Raw genomic sequence first — 13,631 nt, 5'->3', positions numbered from 1 at the left:
TCATATTGGTGCAAATGTTCATCAAGGGTCTGGAGAGCACGAACACAGGTTGTATTAATAATTTATCTACTGTTACAACTGAGACTGTATTGCAGGATAATCTTCTGGGCCATGGATATGAACAGAGCAAACCGAGGGACTAATTTTCTCACTGCAGACCTGTAATGTTCCACATATAAAAAGACAGCTTAGCTCTATATAATAATTTTATTTCTTCATTCTTATATACCAATCACTCAGAGAATCTCTTGTCGGTGCAGTTTACAACAAATAAATAAAGAATTACAAGCACTAAATAACTACACAAGTAAAAAATACCTCTTATAAAAACAGCGAAAATAAAATATAAAAATAAAATTAAAACATAAAAATCACATAATAAGGTTGAACTATTAGAAAATACTGATACGGTGAAGAACCTCAGTTTCATCAGCTTCCCCAAGTCAACTATTATCTATCATATAGATTGAAAAATATGGTGGATAGGTTGAAGATGCTCTCTGAAATACTGTCACTTTTAAAGTTTATAATCTTCCCATGGCTGATCAAAAAGTGACCACAGCTGATGGGGTATGTCTGGGTCATTCAGATCTCATCTGATAGTTTAAATGTGACTGATGATTACATAAAAAAGTGCTGTCTTGGCTTACTGTTACCTTAGATGTTAACTGGTAGTGGGTATTACAATTATTTTTCTGGCATAAATATTTTTTTTTAATCAGAAGGTGCCAGAATTTTATGATGTACCTACAGTCACACAGAATAAAAGAAAATCTTTTTCGTTATGTGCCAGAACATTATCTGTACAATGCTAACTTTTCTCTTAGGTTTCATTGCAAATGCATTGTGAAATATCATGGTGCACTAATGTATTTTTTCTGATTCTCAGCAATTCTTTTTTTTTTTTTTTTCAAAATGACAGAGCTCTCAGGGAGGCATCTCTTTTTTTGAAAACTATGCTGCCATTATTCAGGCCATATTTAAGCATAGGCAACTTAGGGAAATGCCTAGGGTGCCAAATTCTGAAGGCATCTTAAAAGTGAGAGTCCCCCTGTTGTTAATTATTTTCTAGGTAGTGAAAAAACCCTACCCCCAGTTCCCTGCCTATGGGTGCTATAATCTTAAATCCCAGCCTACCTTTATTTGATGTTCTTTGGACTCTTAAGTTGTGATAATAATTTGTTAAAGCTAGCTTGATATTATTACTAAGTTGTATCAATGTTTTCCTGTTATGTTTGGAATTGGGATCTGCTTCCTTTTGCTGATTGGATCCCCCTTTCTAATAATATTCTGCTGATACCTTTATGAATGTGTTCTGTCCCCAACAGTGGGTACATGTCTGTATCTGTATGTACTGTAGCTTAACTGTGTTTTCTGCAGCCCCTCCTTTCTGGGAACTCTTGATATTGAAACACTTTTTGTAACCCATGATAAACGTCTGGGAGCCCTGCCTTTAAGAGGAGGTTTGCCCTTAAGAAAAACTCCCTCCCCCTTGCTTCTCTCACTTGGGAAGAGCCTGCATGCCCTCTCAATCTATCTTGAGTCTTCTTAAGTGTCTTATTGGCTCAAGGGACTGCCCTTCATGCTCCCCCTGTGTCACATGCGCCCTAGGCTCGCGGCCATTGGACCTTGCCCCCTGTCCCCAGCTTGTGGAGATGTTTTCTGTAATAACTCTCTAGGACTGTTTCAGTCTTGACCATGCGGTTGCAAAGCCAGGAGCGCTTTTAAAGCTCTGTGGTATGATCAGCCTTTTTACATTCTTCTTATCGCTTTATTTCTAAAGATTAAATCAGCTTCAGAACCCTTTTGTCTTCTCACCTTGAATCCCAAGAAACTCTGTTCTCCCCTCTCCTACCTATTTCCAGCTACAAAGATCTTTGCCTGGGGCTATACGTTTGGAAGCAACAATTGTAAGTAATAAAAAAAAACTACTTGTACAATAAATAATTTCAAACTTAAAGGATCTTTGTCTGAGGACTGATTGGGAAGAAAGTTAGCTGTCTGGATGAGAGAAACTCAGATGTTTCTTATTGAGCCAGCACAGAATGATTATTTTTGTATTTTCTTTTTCTTTCATTTTCTTACAGGTTTGTTTTTGAATTAATTTGTAAAATAATAAGAAACAAAAATAAGAAACAATGTGATATGACAATTCCACTTTCAGATGACATCAGGATATCTCTCTTGGGTCTTGTTCATTTTTACAATGTGATATGATGATCACACTTTCAAATGACATCAGGATGACTTGTTCTATTTTACCCAGTTGAATTAATTAGTGTAACAGCCTCCCACCAGCCCCTCCCCACTCAGGAAGGTGGGGGTCTTCCTTCCTTCCCACCTTCCTTCCCACCTTCCTGATGAGTCCTGAATTCACTTTCACAGGGACGGGGGATGTTTTAGAGTTCTGTGGAAAGGAGGCAGTACACTCCTGCAAGGCCACCGAGAGAGTGTACCCACAAGAAAAAAACCAATCCCATCCAAAGTCTGTGCTCCATACACAGAACATTTACTGAAGAAGAAATAATCCAAGTTTTAGCAGGAAGAAAAGAAAGTCCGTAAAGATCCATAGTCAAGAGAAATGAACATCTCTTTCTCTAAAATCTTCAAAATCACTTTCACAAGCGTTGAGGAAAAGATAGTTACTTTGGAAGGGAAAGTTAAGAAAATGGAAGATGTTCAAATAAATTTAATAAAATCTGAAAAAATGGTTGAGAATAAAATAGAATTCTTTGAAAATCAATCAAAGAGAGCTAATGTGAGATTTCTTAACTTCCCAAAAACTAAATTACAGTCACCTTTGGACTTGCTGAAAAGTTACTTTATAAATATATTGAAGTACTCGACAGAAAAGATGCCGGTTATATCAGCTACCTATTATCAAACACAGCGTAATTCCTCTGGAAATAATCTCATTAACCAAGAAAAACAAGGAGAAGAAGAAATGTTAGATTTAACTGACTTTCTGGAAAAATCCTTTGAAATGGAGATAAATTCGAGGGCAACATTACTTGTACAATTTTCCTCGAAGTTGGATAGAGATAATGTTTTAAAGCATTATTTCAGATTCCAAAAATTAAAATTCTTTGGACAATGTATTCAAATTTTCCCAGACATTGCTAGGTTGACACAGTTGAAATGTAGGAAATTTTTGGAAATGAGGGGGGAGGTGGTGGGAAGAGAGGCGAGGTTTATGTTATGTTTTCCTTGTCGTTGCTTTATATATTATGGAAATGCAAAATATATATTTACAGAGCCGACACAGTTACGTAGTGTTTTGGATTCTTCATCATGTGCCTAGGATAATTCAAGGGTTGTTGGTATAAGAAGAATTTGGATATTGGCTCCCCTCACAAGTATCAGCATGTAATACTTTAATTATTTAGATTACCTATATATTCTGCTTATTGTTTCACCCTTGGTCTCTCCTTATTTCTTTATATTAAGATTTCAATGTGCATCTGACCAGGGATATTAGGATTTATTGCTGAGGTAATAAGTGTAAACATGTCTTTTATTTGTATTACTTGCCTGGAATATGATGAATGCATTGGAAAGTTTTCTTGTAACTAAAGTTAAAATGAATAAAGTATAAATTAAAAAAAAAATCACTTTCACATGCACAGATATATTATGCAAAGTAAATCTTTCCAAGCCCCTGGAACACTATTCCTCCTGCCATTCTGTTGTTCAGGCCAGAAGAGTCTCAAATGTCTTGAAGTTCTCTCACTTCTATGAGCTGTCCAGTACTACTCTCCAACTTCTTTCTGGTGGATAGAAGATCCTGGTTTATTCTTGTCTTCCTGTAGAGGGATTCTTATCCTGCACAGAAACATCCCTGGCAGCCCTGGTTAGGATAAACAAATCCTTGCCGCCCGTTCCTGTCTCCCAACTTCTTCAACACAATACTCTGCTCCCAACTCCAACTCTGTTGAACTCCAGATTAGAAACTCCTCCCAAGTCCCATAAGGAAGCACCTTTCTATCACCTCCTTACAGCATTCCCTTGAGGGGAAGAATCATGCTGTCCATCTTAAATCCCCCATACCTCTCACATTGGATCCTCAGAAGTAAAATTGTCTACTGATCTTTTGCAAGGCAGTCAATTACCGAGTTTTTAAAGCACAAATACAAACCAGACTAGCTTCAAATGGAGTCTTACTAACTGGAACTTTTCCCATACAGGATTTCATGCAGGGTTCAGTTAAACAGAGATCCTGCAAGGGCAATACAAGCTCCAGCAACCACAAATAAACAGACCACTTTGGTAGAAGCAGTAATCAAATCACAAGAGTAGAAATGGCCTTTATACTTCAGACCATCAGTCTCTTCAGTACTGGGGATCACTTCGGCCTCCTTTGCATCCTGGGGATGGGGTGAAAAACTGACTAGTAGGTAGTAGTAGAAGTCTGAGGCTGGGGGGGGGGGGAGGGGCTGTAGGGTGTGATGGGGAAAGCCCGGGGGAAGAGTATGTATGTGTGTGTGTGGGGGGGGGAGGATGCATTTTTTAAAAAAACATTTTGCTGCATATGTAGTCCGAGTGGGTGGGGGAAGGATGGGGTAGGAAGGAGTGAAGACAGGGCAGCTTTTGGCCAGTTTTTAGTGCGCACTGCCAATAGAGAGCACTAAAAATGGAAAACATTTAAAACATGAAAAAAAAACAAACAAGCCCCCTCCTACCCAAACGTAACAAAACAAATTTCGGCATGCATGCCCCTATTAGTCGGACTTTGAATTGGTACTCTTACTTGGGAACACATAATACAAGTAGCCATCAGCCGAGTGTGTTTATAATAAACCGAGGTCAAGTCCACCAAAGAGGCACTTGCACATTATTTGTTAAAGCAGTCTTTTGTTGGAAGAAGGAATCTGATGTGGTTTGGTTTCTTTGAGCCACATTTGCCTCTTTGCTGATGGTGCTCAGAGTAAATCTGAAACTGTTTACATTCAGCTTTAGTTGAGCTGTGCACTGGGAGAATAATGTTCTGTAAAAGAAGAAATACTTGCAGCTTCATGAATGCGAGGTTAACTTGAAATCATCAGAAGCCTGAACTGATGATTACATAAAGAAGAAATAATGGTCTTATTCATAGAAAATCACCATCCTATTCTTTTTCTGAAATGTTTTGTGAAATAAGTGTGAAAGAAGAAGGTAGGGGTTTTTTTTTTTTACATTTTTATTAATAGAAGTTTTAAAGTTTTCCTTTTGTAAATTAATATTGAAATGGTTCTCCAGTTCAGAATGTTTAGTGCTGAACCATGAGTTTATAGTTAGAAAAGAGCCAAATCATGACATATTAATCAGAACCTTCTTCAAATCCTGATCTATGAATCACAATCCATAATCAGTGAATCACCATGTGGGACTGCTAAAATCAAAACCATCAGGGATTTCTAATTGATTACCGCTTGGCTATAGCTTCACATATAAAGGCCAAGAATTGCAGTGCTAACCTTTGGCATGCCCCTAATGGCTAGAATTTCATTTACAGCAAGCATATGATTTGTCTTATCCTAATCTAAACCTACTTTTCCTTATATTCAGATCCTTTCATTGTCTCTCTCAAACAAATTCAGTCACATCTGACATATTTACACTTCTCCCCCTGGCTAAAGGCCCATCTGAACTTCCAAGGGCCTGGAAGTGTCCATCCTCCTAGCTCTCAGAAACTTCCCCTCAGCCCTTATGCATTCTGAGATTTGTAGTTTCTTTCCTAGTCTTTGACTTTCCCCCTGCTATGTAAGCTTTTCCCAGGTTTTGCCTTGGGGAATGCTCCACCTAATATATGCTTTGAGGTAGATATTCAAAAGCCATTTAGACGGATAACACAAGTTATCCGTCTAAATGGCAAATATGGCATACTCAGCCACTTATATGGCTAAATTATAGCTCGATAAGTAGTTAGCCGATTATAATTTAGCCGGATAAAAAAAGATGCATCTAGGGAGCATTCCAGGGAGGGGCTAAGATATCTGGTTTACCTAGCTGAAGATCGGGTAGGCTAGCTGGATAATGTCCTATTACCCAAGAAGATAAGGCATCAGCGGGCCAATCCCCTCCCTGTCCCCCAGAGTGTAATACTAAAACCCTGCTAGGCCATGCTCTCCTAGCCCCTCCCAAACATTTGTAAAGACTTAGGAAGGGGCTGGCACTGAACGCAGGTCCCAGTCCCAATTCTCACTTAAAAATATAATTGGGTGCCTGCCCCTTCCATCCTTCTGATACCCTTTTTATCTGAGCAGGGAGGGAGGGACCTTCTGCCCCGCTCTTGGTGCTTCCAGCGCTGCTTTGAAAGAGGCAGCGCTGCCAAGCATAAACATCAGTGTAAGCACAGCAGAGGATCCCATGCTCCCAGCTTGAATAAAAAAGGTATCGGGGGGGGGGGGGGGGGGGCAGACACCACTATTTTTCCTTGTGGGTGGGTAGGTGGGGAGAAAGAGAGGGAGGCAGCCCAATTATGTTTGTAAGCGAGAATTAGAACTGAGGCCAGCGGACAATGCTGGGCCCCTTCCTAAATCATTAAAAAAGTTGGGGAGGGGGCTAGGAGGCCATGACCTAACAGGGTCTTAGTATAACACTTTGCTGGGGGAGGTGGGAGGAGGGGATTGCCCCGCTGATGCCTTATCCTCTTGGGTGATGATAGCGCTACTTAGCCGGATGTCTTTTAAAGATATCCGGTTCAGTAGCACGTTATCCGGCTACACAAGGCTGGATAACCGGCTATAATCAAACATAGCCGGTTAGGTTTTCTTAGTTATCTGGCTGTAGTTAGCAGGATAATTTTAGACTGGTGTATTCAGACGGACATTTAACTGGCCTTCTGAATATGGACCTTCTTCTATATATATATACGTAAGCCCTTTTACATACATATACATCTGTCAGCTATACGGTAGGTCATGATTATTTGTAACTGTCCAAGTGCTCCACCTGCTTTATCACTGTTGTGGGAGAAAAGGAGCTTTATGCTGCAGGTTTCTTTGGACAAACAAGAAACCTTAAAGAGCTTGGGGCCTCTTTTCTAAAGGTTGTCTCCCATTTGTGTCTATGGGAAAAATGTTGAATAAATAAATCCCTTTGTTTGATCAAGTACATAACTAGTGGCTTCTTCAAGAAGGTGCGAAGCGTCAACTAGCATCAATTAGTATTCTATGTCCAAATGTATTCATTTCATTTTGAATGCATGACTTGCAGTACTTCTACTAAGTCTGTCTGGTGTTTATTTATTTATTTTTTTGTATTTATATTCTGCCTTTCAGTCATTTCAATTCAAATTACATTCAGGTACGATGTACTATTGGCTTTTGATTACATGTATTTTAAAGTCTCAATTTTGGTTGAATTGAGCACATTCCATTTGTCCCCATATTGACAGGCATCTTAATTTGACAGTGATATATCAGTCTTCCTTGAGATGGTCTGCCATCTTCAGGCCTAGTCATCTCTTCTCTACCAGGTCCACTCTACATGGAGCTAGCTAGTCAACTTCTGAGATGGCCAGACCTCCAATTGCTGACCATTCCACCTGTGACTGGAGTTGTACATATTGTATTTGTTATATATGTTGGTTATATGTTTGTTATATATGCCTCCCTTTACCTTGCAGAACCCAAGGAGTGCACTCTTTTCCTTATGATTGTTCAAAGATCTCAGAACTTTCTAGCTGTTTTGTATTATTTGTTGTGACAATGGTCTTTGTGCCCAGACCTGGCTTGTTCTGTGAAAAGGATGGGTCATCTTATTGGAGGGGAGCCGAAGAAGGCAGTCTGCCCATTGCTGGATCCTTTTAAGTTGGATTAGTGGTTAATACTCTGCTCCCATTATTATTTTCATGAGCTCTAACAGAGATTTTGGAAGGGGTAGAGATTGGCAGACAGATAGGCCCAGTATTGAAAGTTTTCTCTTAGCCTCAGCCAGAAGCTCTTTGCTCATTTTCAGATAAGAACTAAAACTCTGCCAATATGGATTTAAATTGAATTTTAAGGGGCTATGGCAGCTGGAATAGCATAAGAGCAATCAAAGGTGCCCTGCCAAAGAAAAATATATTGCCTGTGCTCTCCTCAGCCTCCTCAAGTCTCCACCTCACCCTGTTGCCCCATGAAGTCTTTAAAATCTGTTTAAATCTTGAGTCTGATTGGTATCATTTTCTATAGAAGAAAGTAGCAATGATGCTGTTCATGGTTTGCCAGTGCCATTTGAAATAGCGGCAGCAGTGGGGTAGGAGCACTTTGGGATCGCTACTTTCCCATGAAAATTAAAATAGATTTAAAAACTTCATTGGGTAAACAGGTCCAGTGGAAGCTGGGAGCATCGGGGAATGGTCCAAGAGACGTTTTGGGTTTAATGTATTTTGAAGGGATTGGAACAGGTTTTTTTTTTGTTTGTTTTCATTTCTGTTTTTCATTTCATTTTTTGGTTTGGTCTTTTTATTCAGAAAAAATGAAACAACTCCCCCTTCCCAAAAAATAAAAACAACAATAAGAAAAAAGTAATGAAAAAGAAATAAAATGAAAACAGTATCTGTACTCTCCCCAAAGGAAAAAGTGCTCACGGGAATGCATTTAGGTTGGGATATTTTCAAAACCACATGCTATTTTACTCTCCCTCACTGCACAAATACCAGGTAGAAAGTACACAGGCACTTTAAGCATGCAGACCTTACACTAGCTAAGTGTCATAAACAAGCTACCCAAGTTGCTTTTCTTTGAACATTAGAGACAAAGTGTTCTATGAAACAAATATCATTAGTTGCTTTAAATACAGGGAAAACCAGCAATTATTCTTCTGTTAAATCTTCTTCTAATTAGGCACGTTATTTATTTCAGCTTTGTGTGGCAGGCTACAGTATGCATACCATTTTAATAACCCAGTAATAAGTGTATGTGATTTTTCTAGGTACCTTGGAATAACAAGACCCCTTACATACCCCGTGAGGCAGAATGGGAAATGTATGGCGAAAATGGTTCTGTGTGTATGGCTCCTCTCTGCTTCTATCACTTTACCACCTCTCTTTGGCTGGGCTCAAAATGTGAACGATGAAGAAGTTTGCCTAATCAGCCAAGATTTTGGATACACCATCTATTCCACTGCCGTTGCATTTTATATCCCAATGTCAGTGATGCTTTTCATGTACTATCAGATTTACAAGGCTGCTAAGAGGAGTGCAGCTAAACACAAATTTGCTGGTTTTCCACGGCCAGAAGAAAATGAGGGGATAGGCTCTATGAACGGAATTGTCAGAGTGCACAAAGAATCTGAAGAATGTACCAATTTTTCAAGACTACTTAAAAATGATAGAAAAAACATTTCCATCTTTAAACGGGAACAGAAAGCTGCGACTACTCTTGGGATTATTGTTGGAGCTTTCACTGTATGTTGGCTGCCTTTTTTCATACTTTCAACTGCAAGACCCTTTATCTGTGGTACAGAATGTAGTTGCATTCCCTTCTGGGTGGAAAGAACATTTCTATGGCTGGGATATGCAAATTCTCTTATTAACCCTTTCATATATGCCTTCTTCAACCGAGACCTGAGGACGACATATCGGAATCTGCTACAATGCAGATACAGGAATATCAACCGAAAGCTATCAGCTGCTGGGATGCATGAGGCTCTGAAACTTGCAGAACGTCCAGACCTTGTGCTGTAAGATCACTTTATATCTATTATAGGAAATGCATTAACTGTTTGGTATGAATGTACATCAGGAATGCAATTTACTTCAGAATGAAATATCTGTACTTGGAATGAGTGGGTTGACTATGACTTTCGTTCCTACATAAACATGTCAGAGCCTGGGAGACATTTTAAATTATTCAGATGTGACCCAGGGGTTGCCTGTAATCATAAATCTGGTTGGTGTTTGAAGGCTAAAAGATGTAACTTTGATCTTTAACTCTGTGAAATTTGCTCTGAGTGTTTCATAATAATGGTGCCAGGAAAGAAGATCAGAATTAGATTTCACATGATAGAAAAAAATGGCTTAGAAAGTTTTAAAATACCTGTTTGGTGTAAGTATGAGATCTGAATCTGAACCAAAACCTGAAAGGATCTGGTCCCTATGAGCCATTACTTCATTTCTTTGGCCAAGGGATAGAGAGAAATGATGTGTAAAAACATGTCATACCAAAAGTGAGTATTGTGAAATGTATCATTTTCACTTGTGCATAATTTTCAGGAAAAATTCATTTTTTGCTTCATTTTGCATCTAAAACTCATGGAACCATATTATAAATGTTTAGATTTCATAAGAATTCACAGGAAAAAAAAACCTAATAAAGATGTATGGTAATGGAGAGAATTTAGTGAAGATTCTTCAGATTGTTGTGTACTTGGATGGGATACATCATAGGATATTAATGGAGGTCAGAGAGGTTCTGGTGGGTCCCTTAAAGCATCTCTTCACTAGATCTTTAGAGATGAGACTGGTCCCATGGACTGGGATTTTTGGAGATGAGAGTGACCCCATGGGATGTTGTCATTCATAACAGTTTATAAAAAGAGAAGTTTGGGAACTACATGCAGATTAGCCTTACATTGGCAGTGGGTATATTAATGAAGTATCTGACAGTTAAGATTCAATGCAAACAAAAGTGCAGACCTGCATTTGGGATGAAGAAATCCAAGGCAGCAGTAAATAATAGGGGGAGAGATACCAATGTGTGCGTAACAGGAAAAAGACCTCAGGGTGATTGTATCTGATGATGTCAAGGTAGCAAAACCAGTGTATACCTAGAGGATAGGAGAGAAAGGGGGAATATAATAGAGATAGTCAAATATCTCAATGATAAAAATCAGGCATAAGAAGCAGAGGAAAGTATGCTCTAGAAAAAGAGGTCACAGAATAAAACTCTAGGGGGACAGTCTCAAGAGCCATATCAGAAAATATTTCTTCATGGAAGGGTGATGAACATATGAAATAGTCTTCCAGTAGAGGTGGTGAAGACAAAAAAAAGTTCCAGAATTTTCAAAAAGGTATTGGATAAGCACAGGATTTCTAGTGGCTGGGGTCTGGCAATGCTATGAGAGTGAGGTAGAGTAGACTGGAAGGCCTATTGGTTCTTGTCTGTCATATTCTATGATAGTGGCAGGAAAAGGGATGAGAGGTTTCATTGTTGCAAATGTCCCTGAGAACAGAAGCAAGGAGAGAAATAAGGACAAAAGAAAGGGGAGATAAAGGAAGCACAACTGAATGATACTGAAGGCCATGGGGTAGTCAGGTGGGTATCGGCAAACTACAACACTCCAAAAACCAACCGGTTCCATAGTGGAAGGGTGGTGGTAGTCAGGGCAGGGGAATTAGGAAGCTGGATGTTCAGGCAGCAGCCTCTCTAGTTTTGGTAGCTGTTTAGATCACTACAAAACTTGAATATAAGACATGAAAAAGGGAGAAAGCATCTTGGTTTAAGTGTGGATCCTGTATGCTCATCTACCTAGGAGGAACAAGGATAAAGAATATTCTACAAGCAGTCAAGCTTCTATGCCTATCGGCTGGGATATAGCCTTGCAGTTTGAACAGGAATAATGGACCAATAGTGGGCCAATTGGTCACTTTCTAATATCAACTACTATGTTACTATGATGAGGGGAGGGAAGGGGGAACTGAGTAAGGAGGAAGAAGAGGAGTATATACCCAGTGTGGTTGACAGTCTATAGGCAGAGCTTTATATCTTGGGACCAGGAGTTCTTTTAAAAGTAAAAATATGTTTTCCCCTCATTCTTATTCTAAATCACACAATATTTCTTGCATTTATTTTAAAAAAAACAAAACTTTAATGATTGATGTTCTTTCATTTATAAAATACTTCAAGGAAAATCTAATTATTTTCTCTGAGCATATATCATTTTTCCCATTTGTTTATGTGTGATTGAATTAGGGTAACTAGCAGGATGCGATTAACTCTAATAGGAGACCAGGGCTTTATATAGACCTACTCTCAGCATTGGATTTAAAGATTTTGACTCTCATAGGCAGAACCGGAGGGTGAGGGCATTGTAACTTGGAGAGCAGGGGCTTTCATCCTGGAGATGAATTGGATGGATGGGCAGACTGGATGGGCTATATGATCATGTTTCTATGTTTCTATGAGATTGGAAAGGGGGGGACAAGGTGTTGGGCCAGAGTGCCACAGTAGTATTGTTTTATTGAAGTGGTACTGGTGTACTGCCCTAGAGTAAGTGGGAAAAGGTGCCTTTTCAGTCCAGGTATTAGGTACATTCAAATTTTGGATCCCTAGATAGGCCTAAATCTGGGCCTGGCTGCTCTTCACACATCCTATTATATCGCCTCATGAAGTTCATTTTTTCAATTACTGCCTGACCCTATTCCTAGGTCCTGGCACTCTTTGTTTTTCTGTATAAGGAAAGCCTTAGGCGGTAATCTTCAAAAGGATTTATATGTATAAACGTAGCAAGTATCGTAGCAATTTTCTAAAGCCATTTACGCTCTTAAAGTGCACTAATACATGTAAAAGCTATTGACAGTTCAATAGCATGTACTGTAGTAATTTTCAAAAGCCCGCTTATGCATGCAATACCCAGTTTTAAACACTTAAATCCTTTTGATAATTACCCCCTTAGTTTTGGAAATGGAAGAAGAGAAGCATGGGTAGGAGAAAGGAAGGATGAATTGCCTAGTATGTTGCTGAGTTACAAAATCTGGTGAAGAGAATATAGAACAGGGAGATCTGCAAACATTATTGTTAGGTTAACCCATTCAGAGTCTAATAAAACAGAAAATGCAGTACTTCTCTGAAATAATTATTTTAATCTTTCTACTATCCTTTAAGGGCTGAATTTTCACAGGCATTTATATGCATAAAACATGGTTTCTGCGTGTAAAAATGTGTTATAAAATCAACCAGGGTTCACTGTGTGTAAAATATTCATGTAATGAGAATGTTATAAAATTGGGCGTACATATGTGCGCACCAATTAGCGTGCACAAATGTAGGCCGCGCGCGTAGGTTTTAAAATCTACCCCTAATTGCGTATTGAGTGAAAAATAGTTTTCTCCAATTTGTTTTAAATGTGCTACTTACTAAGTTCATGGAATGTCCCCTAGTTTTTGTATTATTTGAAAGAGTAAATAACTAATTCACATTTACCACTCTATTCCATTCATGATTTTATAGATCTCTACCATATCCACCCCTCCTCCCATAGCTATGTCTTTTCCAAGCTGAACAGACTGTGGGGCAGATTTTAAAAGCCCTACGAGCGCCCAGCCTATTTTGCATAGGCCTGGCGATGCACGCAAGCCCCGGGACGCGCATATGTCCCGGGGCTTTGTGAAAGGGACTGGGCGGGAGTGGGACCAAGGCCTCCGGGACAGCGGCCATGATGGGGGATCGCGCGCCGGCACTTGGGGGGTCAAAAGGAAAGTTCCCTCCGAGGCTGCTCTGATTTCGGAGAGGCCTCGGAGGGAACAGGGAAAGCCATCGGGGCTCCCCTAAGGCTTGGCACACGCAAGGTGCACAAGTGTGCACCCCCTTGTGCATGCCGACCCTGGACTTTATAACATGTGCACGGCTGCGCGCACATGTTATAAAATCAGGCGGATATTACGCCCGTGCATAGGTATTAAAATCCAGCCCTTAACCTTTATAGCCTTTTCTCCTAGGGAAGTCGTT

At 39.6% G+C, this 13,631-nt stretch overlaps 1 protein-coding gene across 2 annotated transcripts in view; it reads left to right on the top strand.

Moving 5' to 3' along the window:
• The window catches only part of HTR7 (5-hydroxytryptamine receptor 7), a 125,424-nt gene that overhangs the window by 67,272 nt on the left and 44,521 nt on the right, over positions 1–13,631 (top strand). For both annotated transcript variants that reach the window (XM_029609847.1, XM_029609848.1), the window contains exon 2: positions 8,896–9,645. In XM_029609847.1, coding sequence (XP_029465707.1) covers positions 8,896–9,645 — 750 coding nt within the window. The remainder of the gene's footprint in view (positions 1–8,895; positions 9,646–13,631) is intronic.

Source organism: Rhinatrema bivittatum, chromosome 7 (assembly GCF_901001135.1).
Source record: "Rhinatrema bivittatum chromosome 7, aRhiBiv1.1, whole genome shotgun sequence".
Lineage (NCBI taxonomy): Eukaryota > Metazoa > Chordata > Amphibia > Gymnophiona > Rhinatrematidae > Rhinatrema > Rhinatrema bivittatum.
Note: the sequence above shows the minus strand (reverse complement) of the source record. Positions and strands in the feature narration are given on the sequence as shown.